Source organism: Mus caroli, chromosome 7 (genome assembly GCF_900094665.2).
Source record: "Mus caroli chromosome 7, CAROLI_EIJ_v1.1, whole genome shotgun sequence".
Taxonomy (NCBI): Eukaryota; Metazoa; Chordata; class Mammalia; order Rodentia; family Muridae; genus Mus; species Mus caroli.
This window is the reverse complement of record NC_034576.1, coordinates 142,207,400-142,228,508: the sequence shown is the minus strand read 5'-3', so window position 1 is coordinate 142,228,508 and position 21,109 is coordinate 142,207,400. Positions and strand designations below refer to the sequence as shown.

At 48.8% G+C, this 21,109-nt stretch overlaps 3 protein-coding genes across 5 annotated transcripts in view; 1 reads left to right on the top strand and 2 right to left on the bottom strand.

Annotated features, from left to right (window-relative positions):
- LOC110298463 (scavenger receptor cysteine-rich domain-containing protein SCART1-like) overlaps positions 1–1,185 on the bottom strand; it is an 83,324-nt gene extending 82,139 nt beyond the window's left edge. Inside the window, exon 1 of the mRNA XM_021167729.2 lies at positions 1,058–1,185. The gene's annotated coding sequence lies outside the window, so the exon portion shown is untranslated. The remainder of the gene's footprint in view (positions 1–1,057) is intronic.
- A 1,979-nt stretch (positions 1,186–3,164) lies between these two features.
- Positions 3,165–7,458, top strand: Sprn (shadow of prion protein). Its single transcript, XM_021165998.2, has 2 exons — positions 3,165–3,401; positions 4,297–7,458. Exon 2 carries the CDS (start codon positions 4,312–4,314, stop codon positions 4,753–4,755), a length of 444 nt encoding a protein of 147 aa, XP_021021657.1. The 5' UTR covers positions 3,165–3,401; positions 4,297–4,311; the 3' UTR covers positions 4,756–7,458.
- Positions 7,309–20,254, bottom strand: Mtg1 (mitochondrial ribosome associated GTPase 1). 3 transcript variants are annotated; one of them, XM_021167818.1, is made up of 11 exons: positions 20,045–20,254; positions 19,440–19,504; positions 17,515–17,619; positions 14,052–14,132; positions 13,476–13,532; positions 13,152–13,242; positions 11,786–11,847; positions 11,299–11,395; positions 10,875–10,956; positions 8,234–8,346; positions 7,309–7,939 (listed from the first exon to the last, which is right to left on the bottom strand). In XM_021167818.1, exons 1-11 carry the CDS (start codon positions 20,151–20,153, stop codon positions 7,821–7,823), a joined length of 981 nt encoding a protein of 326 aa, XP_021023477.1. In that variant the 5' UTR covers positions 20,154–20,254; the 3' UTR covers positions 7,309–7,820. The 3 variants fall into 3 exon arrangements, with proteins under 3 accessions (XP_021023477.1, XP_021023479.1, XP_021023478.1); XM_021167820.2 differs by lacking the exon at positions 20,045–20,254 and adding an exon at positions 19,766–20,024 and having other exon boundaries at positions 7,497–7,939; XM_021167819.2 differs by lacking the exon at positions 20,045–20,254 and adding an exon at positions 19,798–20,024 and having other exon boundaries at positions 7,497–7,939.
- Between the last annotated feature and the right edge of the window lie 855 nt (positions 20,255–21,109).

The window sequence follows — 21,109 nt, the reverse complement described above, 5'->3', positions numbered from 1 at the left end:
TCTCCCCTATCCCTTCTCCCCTCTCCTTTCTCTCCCCTCTCCCTTCTCTCCTCTCCTTTCTCTCCCCTCTCCCTTCTCCCCTCTCCTTTCTCTCCCCTCTCCTCTCTTCTCTTTCCTCTCTCCTCTCTCCTCTCTCCTCTCTATAACCATACCCTTTCTCTTTCTCTTCCCCCCCCCCAACCACCCTTCCCCATGGTGTCTCCTCTGGTCTCAATTGCCAGGGCTAGTAAACTTGCCCAAGAGCAGTTTCCCAATAAACCCGCCTTTAATACAATTTAATCTAGTTTAAATTGGATCCTTTCACCAGCATGGAATAAATAACCTAACAGGGAATACTCCCAGAAGCACAAGTAGGGAGGGTGGAGAGAGAGAGAGAGAGAGAGAGAGAGAGAGAGAGAGAGAGAGAGAGAGTCCAAAAACGATTAACACTGATCAGTGCTGAGCAGAACTGCAGTCTAACTCAAATTAGGGACTGCTGGGTCTGAACAGCATATACAACATGATGCAGTGGTGAGAAGCCATCTGGGGTGGGACTGAGTCTGCCACTTTAACAGTCAAAAGTCCTTGGCATTATTATCCCATCTCCAAGAACTCCAAAAAAGGTTGGCTTGGACATAGAGTGCCACTCTGAAGGGCTGGTCTAGCTCCAGAGGAAAAGCTGAATCACAAGCAGAGTCCCACAAGATGGGGAGTTACTTTAAGTTAAAGAGAGAAATGGCAGTGGCTTCTGGGTTGGAGCTGTCAATCAGGGAAGCTACTAAAGAGCACCCAGAGGAATAGGGGCACTTTATGTCATCAGATAGGGAGCTGAGTTGTGGGAAACTGGAGGCCTTGAAGAGTGGGACATGTTCAGAAGGCTGTATCCCCATGGGGCTTCCCCACCCCACAGCCAGGCATCTGAAAATGCAGGAAACTAGGGCCATCTGGTGCAGAGTTTGTAGTCTGCCCTATCCTGGGATGCAGGGCAGCTGACAGAAGCTCTAGTTAGTAAGCAAGCACAACCAAGGTCCCACAGTTAAGACATACAGCACCCAGCCCACACAACTTCCACTCTTACCGGATGATGAGCCCAGGTGGCCTCAGAAGAGCTGGTCAGCAGAGGTCAGCATCTTTCATTGCTCTCCATATGACTGACCCCTGAAAGGATGAGAACCTTGTCCTCTTTTAAAAAAAGAAATCAGGACATTCCCCTTCCCCTTTCTTTAAGGTGTGTGTGTGTGTGTGTGTGTGTGTGTGTGTGTGTGTGTGTGTGTGTACATGCAAGTGTATATGTGTACATATGTGTACAAATGCCCATAGAGGCCAGAAAAGGGTGTTAGATCCCTCAGCGCTAGTTACAGGAGATTGTGAGCTGCCTGATGTGGATCCTGAGGGCTAAACTTTGGTCCTCATGATTGAGTAGTAAGTGTTTCTAACTACTATCTCAAGTAAATAATTCACTTCCAAGGTTAGTTTTCTAGCACCCCCCCCCATCACTATGAATGGGGTTGGGGGGGTCAAATGTTTTGTCTCCTTCTTCTGAGACAATTATGGCTATTTTTCTTCCTTAGTCCATCAAGCAGGAGCATGTGTTGGCATATTTTGACTCTGCAATAACACTTCCTAATGCCCCAATGGCATTTTTTTGCTAATATTTTAAGAGCTTCTGTGTCTATTAAAATATCAAGTTCTAAAATGCTATTCTTGCCTCCATGGGCTCCTTGCAGCCTGGCCCAGTGGAAAATGACCCTGCCTTTGTGTTTTCTACTGTGTTTGATCCTCTGCTCTCTTTGGAACAGCCCTCGGGTGTTAGAACGCCTGGATTGATCTCCTTTCCCTTCACAGTCTTTGGCTCTTGCAGGATATGGCCTTGGCTTTGTAACTCAATGCATCTCTTCCTTTTTCCAGGAACAAAAATGTTTTGATCAGAAAACACCTTTCTAGTTGTTTGTATTCTTTTTAGTTATAAACATAGTGTCTGCTCTGCTCTGTTCATTCTGAGTGTGTGTGTGTGTGTGTGTGTGTGTGTGTGTATGAGTGTGTGTATGTGAGTGTGTATGTGTGTGTGTATGAGTATATGTGTGAGTGTGTGTGTGTGAGTGTGTGTGAGAGTGTATGTGTGAATGTGTATATGTGTGTGTGAGTGTGTGCGTGTGCGTGTGTGTGTTACTGTTGTAAGTTTCCCTCTGGATTCTCAAATCTCTTGGGTTAGGTTTTTCTACCTTGTTACTATTTTAAGTTTCCCTCTGGGTTCTCAAACCTCTTGGGTTAGGTTTTTATACCTTTGCCTTATGTTTGTGTTTTGCAGTGGGCCTTGAATGTCTAAGACACCATGTTTGCCCTTCACATTTTAACATGAAGCAGGGAAGTGAAGGAGCACCTGGGAGCTCTCCCTGCCTAAACTAAATGGGGGCATCCACCAGCCTTTGGCTGGGGAGGAAGGTGCTTTCAACTTCACAATAAAAGAAAGCTCAAAAGCACAGTGGCTTCAATGAGAAGAGCTCCATACAGTAACCACCCCCTTCCTCTCCAGGTCTTGCCCCAACCCATGAGGCTCCATACCAAGCCTCAGCCAGGACAGGGAAGCTCCCCGACCACTCCAACTGTAATCTTGGGCCTTGGAAAGCAAGTCTGGCACAGATGAAAAACGTTGTGGCTGTCTGGAGCTGAGGTTAACTTACCCTACAAAAGCATGGAGGCACTGCAACCAGTCAGCTTGGAAATAAAGGGGGGCTGGGTCTCCAGGGGCCTATTTTCAAAAGGTTCAGGAAGGTCAGATCAACAAAGGTCTAGTGCTATTGGGATCCTCATGGCTGTACATCAAACTTCCAGGAGAGCCATCTGGCAGGATGTTGGAAGCCCTACACTACGTGCCTAGAAAGTCAGTCCAGTGGTCCTTATGGCTGGCCAAGAGGAGTAAGTGGAGCTGTGGTTCCATCAGAAGAATGGGAGAGGAGGTAGATAATTCATAAGAACCGTAAGAATTGATGCGGTGGGCAGGTAGGGAGAACGGAGAGGAAGAGGCCATGAACAAAAACGCTGGACCTACTGGAACAAAAACACACTGTCTATCCTGGGGGCTGGGACTAGTGGACATAGGGGAAAGAGAGATTGGGCAGGGCTGTGGCGGGGGNGGGAAGATGTGGGGGGATGGGATGAGAGGATGCTGTATGCAATGCAGCGAGGTTGGGGGCCGGGCAACGAGAAGGGCTGTGGCTGTGCTTTTCTGAGCTTTCAGTATCTCCTCCCTTCACGTCTCCCGGGGCTGAGCCTCCGCGGCTGCCCGCCCCTAATCTTCAGGCGGAGGCTTCAGCAAAATCCAGTCGTGAGCTCTGCCTAAGGAAAAGGGTCCTCGCTGCCGCACCTTTCCGCTTGGCCGGTCACGGCCCCTAAATCGCTCATCCGACCTAGGCTTGTGACCAGTAAGTAGGGGAGGTGGATGAACCCAGTGATGCTGGGAGGGAGGGGGGAGGGGAGAGAGGACCTGAGGAGGATGGAGCCGCCGCCACCGAGATGGTTGGTCCACAGCCAGCCAGAACCCATCCTGATCGGTTTACCTGTCCAGGCTACTGGCCTGGGCAAACCCAAAAAGGGTGGAGCTGGAGCGGGGAAGAGGACGTAATTACCTAGGGTCTGGGCCTGCTGGGCGGTTCACCCATTGCTAGTTGTTTGCGTTGCAAGGAATCGCTGATCTGGATTCTGACCCCCCCCCCACCCTCACCCTCACCCAGTGCGTTCAGCCGCAGCCACTGGCTGAAAGACTCTATCTCTTAAGGCATCAGGAGATCCAGATGCCAGAGCAAAAGTCACAAGGCTGTCCATTCTAACCATAATCTGGGTGTATTGAAGGCTCTCCATTCCAAACTAGAATCCTAATCCACTAATCCATCCCCTTCCAGAGACTCGTGTGCAGAGCGGGGAATTTGTGCCCCCCACCCCCACCCCAAGGCCTGAGCCCCACTGCTGGAGCTCTGCAAACCCCATTCTGGGACCCATCTCCACCCTACCACAATAGTAAAACGGCCGCCCTGTGGCTAAACCCTTTCCCCACCACCCCATCTCCACCTGGTTATACAGCAGGAACCCAAAAACAAAGTCCTGGTGCTGGAGTTTAAAGAACCCCTTCCCAACCCTGAGCCCACTGTCCTCCAAGATGCTGGGAGCCCTCTATCGGATTATCACAAAACCAGAGGCTGAAGTAGGTGTCCCCAGGTCCAGATGAGCCTATTCCCAGGCCCTGATACCCTCTTGCCCTGGTCCTAAACCACGCTCCACCCCTGCACAGAAGCTGAAGCCCCTTCCACCCTCTTCTCGCAGATTCTGCCCAATAGGATGAACTGGACTGCTGCCACGTGCTGGGCTCTGCTGCTGGCCGCCGCCTTCCTCTGTGACAGCTGTTCGGCCAAGGGCGGCCGCGGAGGCGCTCGAGGCAGTGCCCGGGGGGCGCGCGGAGGTGCACGCGGGACATCAAGAGTACGCGTAAGGCCGGCGCCCCGCTACGGCTCCTCTCTGCGCGTGGCGGCTGCAGGGGCAGCAGCAGGGGCTGCAGCGGGTGTGGCTGCGGGCCTTGCCACCGGCTCTGGCTGGAGGAGGACCTCGGGGCCTGGAGAGCTAGGCCTGGAGGACGATGAGAATGGGGCAATGGGAGGCAACGGGACCGACCGAGGAGTCTACAGCTACTGGGCCTGGACTTCCGGCTCAGGGTCCGTGCACAGCCCACGTATTTGTCTGCTTCTGGGCGGCACCCTTGGTGCCCTAGAACTGCTTCGGCCTTAGACCAGGCTAAGCTCCATCCCAGGTCTAGCTCCTAGTCTGTCTTAAGGCCCCTAGGGCCCACCCTAATGGCCTCCTGCCCAGGGGGTAACTTCATTTTGCTAACTATGATTCCCCAGCCCAGAGAAGAGTCTGGCCATTCTGGGCCCACAAAGCCTCTTGCAATTTGTGGATGTAGTTTACTCTCTTGCCCATCCCAGTTTCCCAGTCTTCCACTCTGGCAGGAACTAACAGCTCTACTACCAGAGAGGCAGGCTGCCCTTGACTCTCCAGAGCTGCCCAAGCAGGCATGCCTGTCTGCTTGCCCACCCTGACACGAGGACATGAACAATGCTGACCACCAAGAAGAGGCCATCCTTGGGTGGGTCCGTCTGATTCTGCCACTAAAGCCCCCAAAGACCTTGAGCCTCCCATGGAAGCAGAGGGAGTAACCCACTTCCCTCTGGACTTATATTTGATGAAGAGAGCATTCACTTGGACTGCAGTGTGAGAAATGTCAGGTGCTAACCACCTGCCCAGAGCAGGTCCCAATGATGTCATAGCTCAGAAAACATCCAGAGCAGGAAAATAACCATGCCAGGACGCCCACTGTGGTCCTCCTACAACCAAAGCTACCAAAGCCAAGTAGCATGTTTCTTCCCAGCAGACTGCCTAAGAGACCTTGTGTCCGAAGGGTTTTCCACTTGAAGCCACTTGGTCCTAAAATCCACTGAGGGTAGGGGTTTTGAATACACTTTCAAAAACATTCCATTCTGTTTGAACTTAAGGGTCATGAGTGAGGGTCACTTGGATATAATACCAATCCTGCTGGGGGCTTCTTTGTATATAACCCAAACTGCAAGATTCCCACAGTTCCAGTAGATAGCAGCATTTCATGTTGGGAGACCCCTCCCTTGGAAACGGTTGGACGGGGGCGGGGTGGAGAGGTGAGACAGAGCATGGCACGACTGACAGCTGGCAAACTGAACAGTGGAAGGGGCAGCAGTTCTCCAGGCCCACTGTGCCAGAACAAAGCTAGCAGGCACAGAAGAACCAGCCTCAGCAGGTTGTGCGCGTGGGTGAATGCTACTAGCTCTCTGACCATCCACAGACATCCTGAGGACAGAGCTGGTGTGCTGAGTGGCCTCAGAGAGGTTCGCTATAACCCTCACAAGAATCGGCCTTTAAGCAGACTGGCTTCTCGCTGTCCCAGGGGCCCACGAGCACATCTTATGCCACATGGAGTGTTGGGTCTTGGGACTCAGTCGCTATATGCTAGCTCAGCACACCTCTGGCTAGTGTAGAGGTTTCAAAGCTATTGGCAGGGCCCTAGCCAAGCATTTTCTTGACCAACAGGTTGCAGGATGCAACTTCTATTCTCACTGCCGGTGCTCATAGGCACAGTCAGCCCAGATGTTCCTATGTCCCTAATAGACCAAGCTCAAAACCACCAAGACCAGCAAGCTAAGGGCCAAGCTCACTAGGGTCCTCAAAGGCAGGTGCTGATGCATCAAGTCTGGTATAGGGAGAACCACCAGAGCCCCTTCAATTTGTCCAACACCCATGAGGATGAACTATGTGGACCAGACCTTTGTGTACCACAGAGTACCATGTGTTAGTTCTGGGTATTGTGGCATTATGAACACATCACCTTTCAATGATTATTTTACATTCACCAATCTGACTTCTCCAGCGTGTTTAGCATCTGGCACAGCCACACATCTTTAAATACCTTCTCCACTAGCAGGAACTATAGATGCTGAGGGAGAATCTCAGAAGAGACTTATACTGCAGCCACAGCAAGAGGCAACAGTGGAAGGCTACCCCTGCTATCAGCCATCCACAAGAAGCAGAGAGCCTGCTGAGCATTCAAGCACTGGTTTAAGCAACTATGGAAAGCTCAGGTCAATACTGAACAGAAGAGACTAGAACTCCTGAGCAGGGATAGCCCCCTGGCCCAACAGCACTTCCTATCTGTATCGACCAACCCCTTGCCTTTTCTTTTTAAACAGCAAGCTGCTGGCAGCAACATCTTCTAGGTGCCTACAGGTATTTGGAGGTCAACCATGCTGGTACATGCCCTCTGCACTGCCCCTGCAGCCACCATGGTTTCAATGGCTAGACTGTGAGCCCCTTCCAGTGATCCTCTTGGCCTGTACAAAGTTGAGCTACAGCAGGCCTCCTGAGGTACAGGCCCTGAAGTGCAAGGGGAGATGACATTCCTGGACTTCACTGCTGCAAACCTCCTGTACAAAGTGGTCCTCTGGCCTGTACAAAGTTGAGCTACAGCAGAAGGCCTCCTGAGGTACAGGCCCTGAAGTACAAGGGGAGATGACATTCCTGAACTTCATTGCTGCAAACCTCCTGTCCGTGTCTGTGCACTTTATTAGTGAAGAGTTCATTGTAAAATAAAGCCCTCTGCTGGTAACAGGCTTTTCCCTCATTGCAGGACTTTGAGACACTTGAGAATCTGACTTAGGAACCCCAGCTCCCTAATCTAGCAATCCTCAGCATTCATTGATAGAAGGAGATTTAACTTATGGGCTCACCATACTAAGTGCACAATGAAAACACCATCAGAAAATAAGTCTTTTAATCGGTTGTCATGGCACACACCTGTATAATTCCAGCACTCAAGAGGCTCAGGCAGAAGGAATGTGTTTATGACCAACGCAAGCCACATGATGAAACTTTGTCTGAAAATGACCAAAAATAAATAAAGTAAAATAAGAGAAGCCAGAGAGAGATTTTTTTTTAAAGTGGGCCTTTTAACCCATTTTATTTTAAATTACAGATTATAACTTAGACTCCTCTGAGATAGCATTCATCTCTTACTTGAGATGGAGAAAACCTCCTGACCAAGCCACATACACAGCACTCCTGGGGTCTCATGGTAGTAACCAGGACTGACCAGGCTCTGATAGACAAGAGAACATAGCGCCCTTTGGAGCTGGGGCCTGAGTCTCAGGTACCAGCACAGACAGCTTCTGAACTGGAGGAACAGTCCTAAGCATTCCACACTCCAGCTGCAGTCACATGGACTATGCAGGAGACCATACTCCAGCCAGCCAGTCCAGGGGTTAGTGTCATCAGCAAGCAGGTATAATGTCACGGTCCAGCATCACCTGGCCCAACAGCCCACTGCGGAAGGTCCGGAGGAAGTCTCGGGCTGCCATGGCATAATCAGGCTGGATAACATTGACATTACCTGAGGACAGAGGATCTGATGAGAAAGGGGCCCCTAAGACAGCCCGGCTCTGAGAGACCACTAGGGCCACCACCTGAAATCTAGGGACCAGGACATGTTCAGAAAGACCACAAGCATCATACTCACCCAGCACTGTCCAGAGCTAGGATCACCCTCCGAAGCCTAAACTACAAGGTCCTTCCACCCTAGAAATTTCCATAGTGTCCTGTCCACAAGTTTCCTTCTGTGTCTCACTCCTGTCCCCAACAGAAGACAGAGTAAGGGCCTCATGCCATACCGTGCAGCCTCACTCACCTGTGCCTGTGAGAACCTTCACTTTCCGCGTCTTCCTCAGCTTGATAGCCACATTCTTCAGCACCCACTCTATTTGGTCACAGGCGTTGGCCAGGGCGTAGTGCTGCACATACCTGGAAGCCCACAGCTCAGGTCAGACTTGTGAGGCTCCGAGCCTGAGAAGGAGTCACACTCACCCACACCTCAGATGAGCCAGAGCCTGGGTTCCTGGGAGGACCAGATTGCTTCCAGGCAATTTAATGCTCTAGAACAAGGCTCACAGATTCTTACAGAAACATAAGGACTTAATCACCTATCAGTGTAAAATTCAAATGCCTGACATCCAGTCAAAAGTGACCAATCCCTACCAAGACAGTACAGGACAGAAGTGTCCACAGACAGACTGACAGACAAAATAGATTCCCAACAAAGGCAGAAGGACAATTTAGTGAGGAAAAGTCTTCAACAAAATTTTCTGGATAGCCAGTCATCCATGTGCAAAACTAAGAACTTCATAGTTGCGCCATACACTATGCATGTGTTCATACATGGCAGAGGCGGTCATACACCTAAACGTGACGCCTAAGCTGCCACTCTCCAGGAAGAAAACAAACCTCTATGGCCTCAGGCTAGGCATCGTTCTAGGTATGAAGCAGCGCCATTATGAAGTATATTCTTACTAAGTCAGACTTCCAAACCTAAGAATATAGTGTTAACAGAAGAAAAGGCAAGGCCTAGACTCCTGAAAAACTTTGTATAGACCTTATCCCTCACGGTGCAACTTAAAGATAAGAAAATGGGTTGAGAGGCAGCTCAGCAATGGAACATATACTTACTATCTTCTGTCCCAGGTTCAATCCCCAGCATCAAGAGACAGAGACAGAGACAGAGAGACAGAGAGGAGGCCGAATATGGTGGTGCATGCCTTTAATCTCAAATGCAGGAGGCAGAGGCAGACAGATCTTTGTGAACAGCCTGGGCCATGTGGAGAGACCCTGTCTCAAAAAACAAAAACAAAAAGGGATGGTGGTCTGGAGAGATGGCTCAATGGTTAAGAGTACTTACTGTGCTTCCAGAGAAATTGGGTTCAATTCCCAGTGCCCACATGATGGCTATAATACCAGTTTCAGGGGACTGGACACCCTTTTCTGGCCTCCATGGACAGCAGGTAAAATACCCATACACATAAAATAAAATTTTTATTTCACTTTTTAAAAAAGATGTATTTATTTAATGTATCTGAATACAGTGTCACTCTCTGCAGACACGCTAGAAGCGGGCATCAGATCCCATTACAGATACTTGTGAGCCACCATGTGGTTACTGGGAATTGAACTCAGAACCTCTGGAAGAGCAGTCCATGCTCTTAACTGCTGAGTCATCACTCCAGCCCCAAAATAAAAATTTTTGGGTTTTTTTTTTTTTTTTTTTTGAGACAGGGTTTCTCTGTATAGCCCTGGCTGTCCTGGAACTCACTTTGTAGAGCAGACTGGCCTCGAACTCAGAAATCCGCCTGCCTCTGCCTCCCGAGTGCTGGGATTAAAGGCGTGCGCCACCACCGCCCAGCCTTAAAATTTTTAAATGAGAAAAATATTTAACAGACATTTTCCCAGAGAAGATACATTGATGGCCCCATGGATACAGGAAAAGATGCCCAGCATCACACTAGTAGGAATATGCACCAAACCCTGCAGACTGTGAGGCTAAAGTTAAGACTGGCCAGGGCTGAGACATGGCTTGGAGGCTCTTGCCTGGGTAAGACTCTCAGCATCCCCATGACTGCTCACAACGGTCTATAATGCCAGGTCTAGGACATGTGATGCCCTCCTCTACAGGCGCTGCATGCATATGCTGTAAAAACATGCAGGCAGGCAAGCAAACTTCATAAACATTAAATAAAATAATTAAACCCAAAAGTATAAAAGATGAGCCACAAGTGTAAAGAGGATGCGGGAGAGTGTGGAGCCCTGTTCTCTGCTAAGCAGTGCATGGCACGGGTCAATGCTCTGGAGAACAGCTCAGCATCCTGTAGGAAGCTAAAGCTCACCATTACCCAGTGGCTCCGACCTTCTCCTGCATTCTACCCAAGACAAGGAGAAACCCACACGAACGTCTCCAGAAGCTTGGTTTATAGCAGCCAAAGACTACACACACCCCACGTCCGCCAGGGTGAACAGATAAACCAAGTGCAGATAGATGTCTGGGTGATAGACAACTAGCTGAGCCATCAAAAGGAATGCAGAGCCTGGGAGGCTCGGGACACCGGTGCTGCCCAGGAGGGGAAGTTGGGGGTGGGGAGGTATCCTGTACAACGTCACTGACAGAATTCTCATCTTCTCCACTCACCCACAGGGGCTTAGGGAAGCGACAAAGTGAACAAGGGCTGTGCTACATTTGCAGCCCAGCCAGTCTCAGGCTTATGATCCCCCTCTCTCAGTATCACACGTACTAGGATCTGGGACATGGACCACCACACCCAGCAGAATGTCTGCTGCCTTGGGTGACAATATGATGTGGTCACATATCAAAACTTATCAAATCACACACTTGTAATAATATATAAATTATATAATACCTTAATGACATATTTCTAAAACCATACCTAGACAGCATGAGCAAGCAGGGAGCTACAGCCCCCCCCCCCATAGACACTGCCACTCACCCAAAGAGCCCATGCCTGTTGAGGGTGTAAAGGAGATAATCGGCCATGGTCTCTTCCCCAACAAGGTGGTCCAACACAGTTCCTGCAAGACACGCAGCTAATGGAAGCCCATGGTACAGTAGGCATCTATGCCCCACCAAGCCTGAATGCCTCCCAGTTGAAGGCAGAAGGCCTCAAGCCAAGGAGGCTCGCAGCAGGTCAGCTCACAGTGTTGCCTCTTCCTCTACGGCATGTGGCTTGGTTGTTCAGCACGGCCTCTCTGTCTATCCCTACTGCAGGGCAGAATGGCAGCCAGCAAATGCGTGCTGGGAGCTAGTCGCCCTTTCAAAACTGTGCAAAGCATCTGGTATCAGGAAGGGTAGAGGGAGTAACAAGTCCTTCTACCGAGGGGAAAGTCAAGGTCAGCAGTGGGGCAGAGGCTTACCACACAGGGCCAGCTTCAGGCCTGTCTCCACACTTTCAATCCGAGGAGCCAGCACCCCAGGAGTATCCAGCAAGAACATCAGTGGACGCTCACATACCTGTGCAGCAGAAGGTGGGTCAAGTCAGGCAGCCTGTGCCCAACAGCCAAATCATTGCCTGAGACTCTGAGGCAGGCTTCCGGATAAACCCACCACATAGGTTGGCTTTTGCACTGAGGTATAGAATCCCCATAGGGTATAATTTCTGCTTAATTTGAAGAACTACAAGTCCAAGGTCCATGAGAATAAAAGGGAATGCATAAGTGTGGCTCTGGGAAGAAGGCTGCCTTTCTGATGGATTTCCACAGGGGCAGCAGCACTGGTGGGAACATGAAGGGAGGGAAAGGATGGCAGTCAGAGCACAGCCAACGCTGTGCTCACTGGAGCCAGACTCAGCAGAGCCTGAAAAGCTCTGGACAGAACTCTGGCCTCAGCTACCAGGGACCCCACCTGGATTCTGGATGTCACAGCTCTTGTGATTCCTGGCTCACCTCCCACTCTGGCAGCTTTTCCTGAAAAGACACAAAATGTCCATCAAATCTGTGCATACAGCAATGGAACAAGGAATGAAAGGTATTTCACTAACATATCCCACGAGCAGATTGGAAACCCAGACCTCGTAAGTTTGTCAAATTATAATTTGTTCCTTCCTCAGTCTCAAAGAACACATGGCAAGGGTTTTCAAGAGCTAGGCACAGTGGCCAAGGACTGGCAAATGCCCAGAGCTCACTTCCCAGTGCAGCTCACTTCCCACCCTAATGCCAAGGTCATACCAGAGCTACTCCTCCACCTCAAAGCCTCTCCTGGACTCCCCTACTCTACAGCACTACCCACACAGGCAGGCCAGCACCATCCTTGATCCAACACTGTGGTTGCCTGGCGTGGACCTAGCCTGTGTACCCCTAGGAAGCTAACTATTCACTGTCAAACCACCACAGAAATAAAAGGATAAAAGTGTCCATCATAGATGACCAGAGGGATAAGGACAGAGTAGACAGCAGAATAACTTGGACCTAAGGAGGAAGGAACTGCTGATAAAATCCCAACATAACCAAACCCAGAACATTCTACTGAGACAAGCCAGCCCCGCACTCTATTGACACAGTTGGACTGAGATAGAACAGGGCTGCCAGGTACTGGGGCAGAGAACAGGATGCTGTGCTTAGAGCTCCGGTCTCAGGTGGTTTAAAATGGGGATAGTAGGGATGCTGACACAACCCTATAAACACACTTAATGCCTCTAAACAGAGAAGACGAGCACTTAAAGGAAATGACGCTTAAAAATTAAATGACCATGACAGCTCTGCAATTAATTCCCCAACAGCTCCTTTCTAAAGTGCTACAACATGATTTAGAGCTCTTGGCCTTTACACTATAAATGGGCTTTGTTGTTGTAGCCTTGTATTGTATTTTGCAGACAGGGTCTCTGCCTCTCTGCCTCTCTGTCTCTGCCTCCCAAGAGCTGGGTTAAAGGCATGTGCTACCATATCTGGCTTTGTTAAAAAAAAAAAAAAAAAAAAAAAAAGAAAGAAAAAAGAAAAAATTTAATAAAGACTATACTATTAGTACAAAAAAAATGAAGGCAATATAAATGTATCCCAAAGTCTAAAATACATACACTACCAAGAGCATGTGAAAGCACATAAGTGCACACTGTGTAGCCAAGGGCTGTTCACCATCAGACCATAAACTGTCCTTTTAGCAAACAGAGCAGGCCATGAGATATGGAAGGAACGCCACAAAGCAACATAGGGCTGACCTCACTCTTCCACAGTGCTCTCTAGGAGTGGAAGTCAGCACAGCAGAGATTGCCTACCTGTCCTGAGGTGCTGCCGCCTCAGGGAGTTGATGAGGGAGGATTTGCCTACATTGGGGACGCCGACCACCATGATGCAGTATTCTGGGTTCTGTGGAAGCAGAGGAGTTTCAACTTTATCCAACCCAGGTTATAAAACCACAGCCCAGGGGAAAGGGACATCAACACGAAGACCAGCATTTCCCACTAAAGAACAGTAAAAACAAAGGCTGGGTCCTGGCTGGGACACAGCCCAGTCTTCTGTATTAAAGAAGGCTCAGAACGGCAGGTAGGAAGGGACTGGGTAACTCCACATACCCACCCCCAGCTCTGCACCCAACCAACCTCGGCTCGATGGTAGCGGTAGCTGCACCTGATCAGTTCCATGACTTTTGGGACAATCTGCAACAAACAGGCCACATCTTTTGGTCATACATCCCTCATCAACCCACTTAAAAAATAACAGGGTCAGAGAGCCTGTCCTTATACTGACCCCTCGCTTAGGAGGGTAGAGACCTCACACACACCTCATTACTCATCCCGATCATGGGTATCCAACTGTCCAACAGTCAGCTAATTGGAATCCATCCACCCACTCCCAACCCAACACACACACACAACACAGGAGTGTGGCTACCTCAGGAGGGCTCTTCTACAGCAACTATAACTACCTACCAGACATTCCACACATCAACTCATGGGGATCCATCAAAGCAAATGGGAAAATAAGCTACCGGGTTCTGCAAGAGGCTCTCATTACTTAGAACCCCAGCAGATTCCCTCAACACTCACTCAGACTGTGAGCACACACAGAGGAAACAGGCAGCATCCTGCCCCGCAGATCCTGCATCCCTGGGCAGCTGAAGCCAATTCCAGGATCTCATCCCGACTGTTTAGCAACTAACATGCACAGAGGCTTACCTGCTTGACGTTTTCATCTTTCACACAGTTCGTGAAAAGAACGTTGTTCAGGCCTTTTTCTTCTAAGCGCTGGACAATTTTCTGAAAGATACATTTCTATTTTAAATACTAAATTAAATTTAAATACTAAATTAAATATGAATGGTATGACAGTCAGATGTGGTGGTATATGCCTTTAATCCCAGTACTACACAGAAAGACCCTGTCTAAAATAAATTAAAAATTAAAATGTGTGTGTGTGAGAGAGAGTTGGGGGGGGTGTCAGGAGATCAGGGCAGGAGAGATGGCTCAGCAGTTAAAAGCACCGGCTACTCTTCCAGAGGGCCAGTTTGATTCCCAGTACCCTCCTGGCAGCTAACAATAATCTATAACTCCAGTCCCAGGGCATTCAATGCCTTCTTCTGGCCTCCACAGGCACTGCATAAGTGTGGTGCATAAACACAGAAGCAGGCAAAAAACCCATTTACAAAAAAATAAAAACAAAGATTAACAAGCAACAGCAAGTAAACATTCAAACATATACACATATATATATACACATGTGTATATATATATATATATATACATATATATATTATTTACACACACATACACATATGGTGTGGTATATAAAACTCGAGGTTCTGAGCTTGGGGCCAGTGAGATGGCTGGTAAAGGCGCTTGATGCTAAGCCTGACAACCTGAGTTCAATGCCCAGGCCTAGAGAGTAGAAGGAAAGAACTGACACCTCCAAGTTGTCCTCTGACCTCATGGCACACACACACACACACACACACACACACACACACACACGCACGCGCACACACACGCACGCACAAGTAAATGAATACTAAATGTAAAAAAAAAAAAAGCATGTTTTTTAAAAAGTAATCTGATTGGCCAGGTGGCACCTGCCTTTAATCCCAGCACTCAGAAGGCAGACACAGGTGGATCTCTATGAGTTGACGTCACCCCTGTCCCGACACATGTTCCAGGCCAGCAAGTCTTACAGAGTGAGACCCTGTCTCAAAAACAGATAAAAAGTTAAGTAAGGCTCTAAGCTTGAAAGGGCACTGCAGGTGCTCTGCATCTGCTCTGCATGAGCTCAAACTCTAGGAGCCCAGCAACAAGAAGTGGATGCCAGCAAGCAAAAGGAAAGGGCTGAGGAAAGGGCTCTGAGGAGAGAGCAGAGCAGGAGGGAAGAGCCCTAGGGCAGACCTAGCTGTGCTGTATGTGTGCCTCAGGATCTGCCAGGGTGAACACCAGGGGGCATGGCCTGCTCATGGGGACCTCAGTGCTTCTGGGGATAAAGTGGACTGAACCAGGTCACTTCAGCCTCTTCAGCACCAAGCTCACAGGTGCTGGCTTCTCTGAGGAATCCATCACTTTCATGTGCTCTATCATATAAGACTCCCTTGGGAAGAGGAGGGGAAACTGAAACAGGCTTTCACTATGTAGCCTTGGCTGGCCTGGAATTCACTATGTAGACCAAGCTGTCCTGGATCTCATAGAGATCTGCCTGCCTCTGCCCACGTTTTAGCAAAAAAAAAAAAAAAAAAAAAGCATGTACCATGACATCCAGCATGGGACTTTACTGTAGACTGAGATGGTATTGAGCTCAATCTGGTTATAGAAAATAAGTAGTGCCAAGAGAACATTAGAGCTGGCATATTCAGTATAATCAGTATACATAGTTTATATTCACATCTATCAATATGCGTTGAAAGTCATGATTGTGTTTGGTCATTACTAACCACAAAGCATATTAAATGCTTAAATAAGCAAATAGTAATTCATTAATGCTGTCAGTTTTATATATTTTGTGTTATTTGTCACATATAATACAATTAAGATACTTGTCTGGTGGGGGAGGGTCGGGGGCTGAAAGGTTAAGAGCACTTTCATGTTCTTGCAAGTTTGGTTCCCAGCACTCATACAAATCACAATTCCAGTTCCAGGGGATCCAACACCCTCTTCTGGCCCCTGCGAGCACCCGGCACACATGTATATTGCACCTACATACATACATATAAACATGGAAAACACTCATACACTAAATAAATAAATAAATAAATAAATAAATAAATAAATAAATCAATCTCGGAGGGAAATAGAATCGGTACTAGCCATGACAGAGACTGATCTCCGTTCTCCGAGAAAATGTACTCAAACGTCCCTCTAGTACAGACCGTGGGGGTGGAGTCTAAGGGCCTTCAAAAGCCTGGTACTCCTCTCACCTTCTTTGCCTGCCCAGTAGAGGGCAGTGTACACCAGTCTGTAAAGTCGTGCTTTGACACAATGAAGCAATCCCTGACCAGCTCGAATCTCAACTAATAAAAACCAGGGGAAGGCACTTAACGATAAAAGCAAACAAACAAACAGACGATGCAACACCGAGATGCTCGGGCGACAGACAAGCGGAGCTGTCGATCTAAGCCTGGAGGAAGGTGTTGCCCTGGCAACCGCCCTGGAGAGCTTCCTGACCTTTTCCTAAGAGCTGCAGCTCTCCAGTAAAGGAAAAATTTCTGTGTCTCTAACAAGCTAACAACTTTCTAAAATCTGGCTTGAATTCAAGGCCCTGTCATCCCCCTTTCCAAAGAATTTGACAGCACAGTGATAAAAAGTAAAGTCAAGACTTCAAATACCATTTCCTGCTGTCACTTTTTACTTGCAGGCCGTGTAGAAAATACACTGCCCTGTGACCCAATTCTGCCTGAATTTAGAGCATTGGTTCTCAACCTGTGAATCTCGACCCCTTTGAGGTTCGAACGACCCTTTCCCAGGTGCTGCCTAAGATGGTCACAAAACACAGATATTCACAACTCATAACAGTAGCAAAATTACAGTTATGAAATATCAACAAAACTGTATTAAAGGGTCACAGCATTGGGAAGTTGAGAACCACTGTGCTAGACACTGTTGGGTTACTTTGGGCTTTTCACATCCCAGTCCCATACCCAGCCCTTCCAGTTTCTGGAACACAAGTGTGCAGAAAGCAACTAGTAGCAGAAAACCTCAGATCAGGCTGGGTACATAGTCAACTAGGGACACTGCAGCTACCACAAATGAACTCCGGGCTACACCATCGGTGACCAGGGCTACATACATTAGCCTTGTGAATCTCCCAATTAGTTAGAGCTAAGTAAAAGGTAATCAGCCCCCTTTGCTTCAGTGGTCACATGTGCCTACATGGGACATGGTGGGCAGAGCATCCATCAGAAAGGCTGAGGCTACAAAGTGGCTGTAGTAGTCCCCAGAGTTCCCACAGCACACCAACCCACTTCCCACAGGAGGTGTGCCCATCTTGGGCATTTGGGTGATACTTTCATACTGAGGGAATCAGCTGTTGCTAAAAAGCCAGGCCAGACGTCTCCATCAAAGCCAGAAGTTGTTTTAAGTTGCAGCCTACCCAGGGGCATAACAGAACTCCTCTGTGTCTGTGGCTCTGTCATTCTGCTGCTGGCATCTGTGAGAAGGAGCTCACCTGCTGCTCTGTAAGATCTGCCAAGTCCATTTTGTTGAGCACAAGCAGATGCGGCTTCAGACCAAGCAGCTCTTGGAACAGAGGGTTTCGACCTGAAAATGGGATGTGCTGATGGTGTTAAGGCATAATCCCTACAGAGCTTTACCAGTGGTTAGTCCACCAGGAGCTACAAAGAAAGAAGAAGCCCATCTCAGAGCAAGTGCAACCATGCAACCCATCTTCCTGCCCCCAGACTTGGGAGGCCAACCCTCCTCATGTTGCAGTTTGTGAAGGGTGTGATTCAGGGAAGAGACTGTCACCTAACTTCCCAAGCAGATGGTGGAAAGAATAAAACCAAAGTTCAAAGAGAAGCCACTGTTTGGATCCCAAGGAATTTAAATTGAAAGTGAAATGGCCCGAACATTTAAGAAACAAGTGACTCCTGTGAATTCCTACCCAGATAACCTCAAGCACCACCCATCCTCACTGGAGATGCTGCTGCCCACAGCTATCCTCAGCTATCCCAGACTGATGTGGGACTGCACCGTGTGACATAGGCAGAATGGGGCTTCTGCCCCTTCAGCCCTCCAAGTAGGATCTAGTACAAGGGTCCTAAGGCCTCTGCCTGTCCCATCTGGCACCCAGTTAAGCTGCTACCTCCATCTAGATAGTCCCTCTTTCACAGCTGACCAATCCATTCCCAAGCCCAAGTCTCCAGGCTCCTCTCCTAAAATGCTACAGCTACCTAGCACAGACCTTCTGCCACATCCTAGATTCAGTTAAGTGTTCCAGAGACTGAAGGAGGACAGTTCTCTCATCATACATGCTGAAAAATAACAATGTTTTACTTTTTAAATAATCAAATATTGGGAGGAATGGTGGACACAACTTTACTCCTTGCACACAGATCTATGTGAGTTCCAGGTCATCCTGGTCTACATAGTGAGCTTCAGGCCAGTCAAGACTACAGTGTTGGACCCTATGTCAATGGTGGTTGTTGTTGGTGGTGGTGGTGGTGGTGGTGGTCACATCTGGCAGCAGGTGATATTAGATGAGTAGACATGTATAGCCTAAAACAAATACACCAGATGTATTATTGCTAAAGTTCCTGAAGTTCTCTGAAGGCTGAAATAGTTCCTATTCTCCATGACTATTTCCAGAGACTCCCACCAGTGGCAGCAGGTCCCCACACCCACCACCAGCTGCTGTTCCAGGGGCCTGGTGGTCTGGCAGCCCCACGCTCTTCTAAGGCTAAGTAAGCAGGATGAAGAACTAACATGCCAACAGAAACCAAACACAGCTTAAATGCAACAAAACAGTCTGAGAAGCACATGCCAGTAGACATAATTGTAACTTGCCAATTATTCAATTAAGGACAAGAGGAAAGGACAGGTTAGTAGGATCATTTCATCTCGGGTTTCGTAATTTACCCCTAAAAATATCAAAGTAAACAAGAGGCTGAGACAAATAAGATATCAGATGAGCAGGGCGTAGTGGCGCACGCCTTTAATCCCAGCATTTGGGAGGCAGAGGCAGGCGGATTTCTGAGTTCGAGGTCAGCCTGGTCTACAGAGTGAGTTCCAGGACAGACAGGGCTATACAGAGAAACCCTGTCTCGGGGGAAAAAAAAAAAAAAAAAGATTATCAGATGGGAGCCTAAAAATAAAAACACCAGCCTAGACCCCACGCGGGAGATTCTGATCTAAAAGGGCCCTAGCTATTGATGTAAAAGCCTCCAGGGAACTCTAATGTGTAATGAGAATTGAAAAACACTGTTTTATGTCCCAGTAATTACAAAAGAAGCTGTCGCAGCTGTAGACATAATGATGGACCAGAGGCAGAACAGACTAAACTGTCTGAAGGAGATGGAGAGGAACCAGGAAAGCATCCTGCTGCTGCCTTTACAGTCAAGCAGAGGTGCTCCCCTCTACAGTGTAAAAGGATATCCGGGCGTCATGAACCTCGATAACACAATCCACCGACTTCAGACTGCTCTGCATCTTCTTTAGTCCTAGAAAATAGAGGGGCACTAAGGAAACAGCCAAAGGGGGCAAATTTAAGTTCTCCTAGGGGAATACATCTGAGAACCATCAGTGCACACAGGGATAAAGGAGGCAGCATTCTGAGCCTCCACGGTGCCCCGGATGGTTCTGGGAGGAACATTTCACACAAGATGGTCTTGATCAGGAAGTTCCTGATACTGTGCGGACTTAATACCCTCACCGCACAGAACACTGAGGCTCCGCACCGCAACTGCCACCTGTCCACTCACACTCCCAGCGCCTTTCTGCCACAAACTATAACCTCGCATGGCTGCGGCAGTCAAGACCACAGCAACCAGCAGCCTAGGGCCGCACTACGTCTACGGCTGCCTGGGGCCAAGTTGTGACCTATAAACTCAGACATCAGCTTGCATGTGACTTCAAGGGACCACTCAGTGCGTCTCAAAAGTATCAAGCACAAAACAGCTCTCCAACCCGATGCCAGGAAGGCGAACCAAGGGACCGCCAGGACCGGCGCCCGTGCCGCCTGCAACCCACGCTGGCCTCACCCTTGGCCATGTGGCCGGGGAACCAGCGTGCTACATCGTGACCTTGCAGAGGGAAGCACTCGCGCCAAGCGCCCTGGACGGCACCCCATGCCTGCGGCCACAGCCTCATGTCCCTGGTGTCGGAAGAGTTCGCAGTCGGACCGCCTCCGCCAGGGCCTGGATCTGCTCACAGGGTTCCGGCGCGCCTGGGTTCCGTGCGCGACTGCGCATGCGCCTGACTCCAGCACTCAGCGACAAGCAGGGGCACGGGGTTGGCCGGGTAGTGCTCCATTCTCAGGATCCCTGAGCTTATGCGAGGTTCTTTTCAGGGATTTAAAGATAGTTTCCTTTTTCTTCTTTTGGAAAGACGTTATTGATATATATATATATAATACATATTTGCTCTTATGTTGTGGTTGCGCACACTTTTTAGCCCCAGCACCAGAGGCAGAGGCCAGCAAGTGGCTCGCAGTGTGTTTGAGACCAGCCTGGTGGATTCCAGAGCCAGTGCTACATGGTAAGACAGAGAAAAACAACAACAAAAAGACTCAATTTATTTATATTTTTATCTGAAGTGTCTGTGTATGCCATGTGTTAGCGGATACACCCAGAAGCCAGTGGATCCTCTGGACCTGGAATTACAGGGGCTTTTGAGTTGCTTGACTGGGTGCTGAGAACTGAACGTCAGTCCTGTGCAATAGCAGCAATCATTCTTAACCTCCAAGCCATCTCTCCATTCCCAATCTGGAGATTTTTCACTATATTCCAAATCTTTCAGGTTTGAGGATATATAGCATGGAGCTGTCCTGGCCTAGCATGCCCAAGATTCTAGGGTTTCATAGGGAAGCCAGAAGAATTTGGGCCGCTGGCAGTGAAGATGTGGCTTCTCCATGGTGGGAAATTGGCCTAGAAATTTAAACTTAAAATCTAAGCACATTTTTCTTCCTTTTGAGACAATATCTCACTTTGTAGCCTACGCTACCAAAACTCAGGCAGGTGTGACAGCACACACCAGTAATCCTAGCATATGAGAGATTTGAGGCAAGAGGGTCAGGAACTCAAGGTCAGCCTGAGCTTCACGAGGCA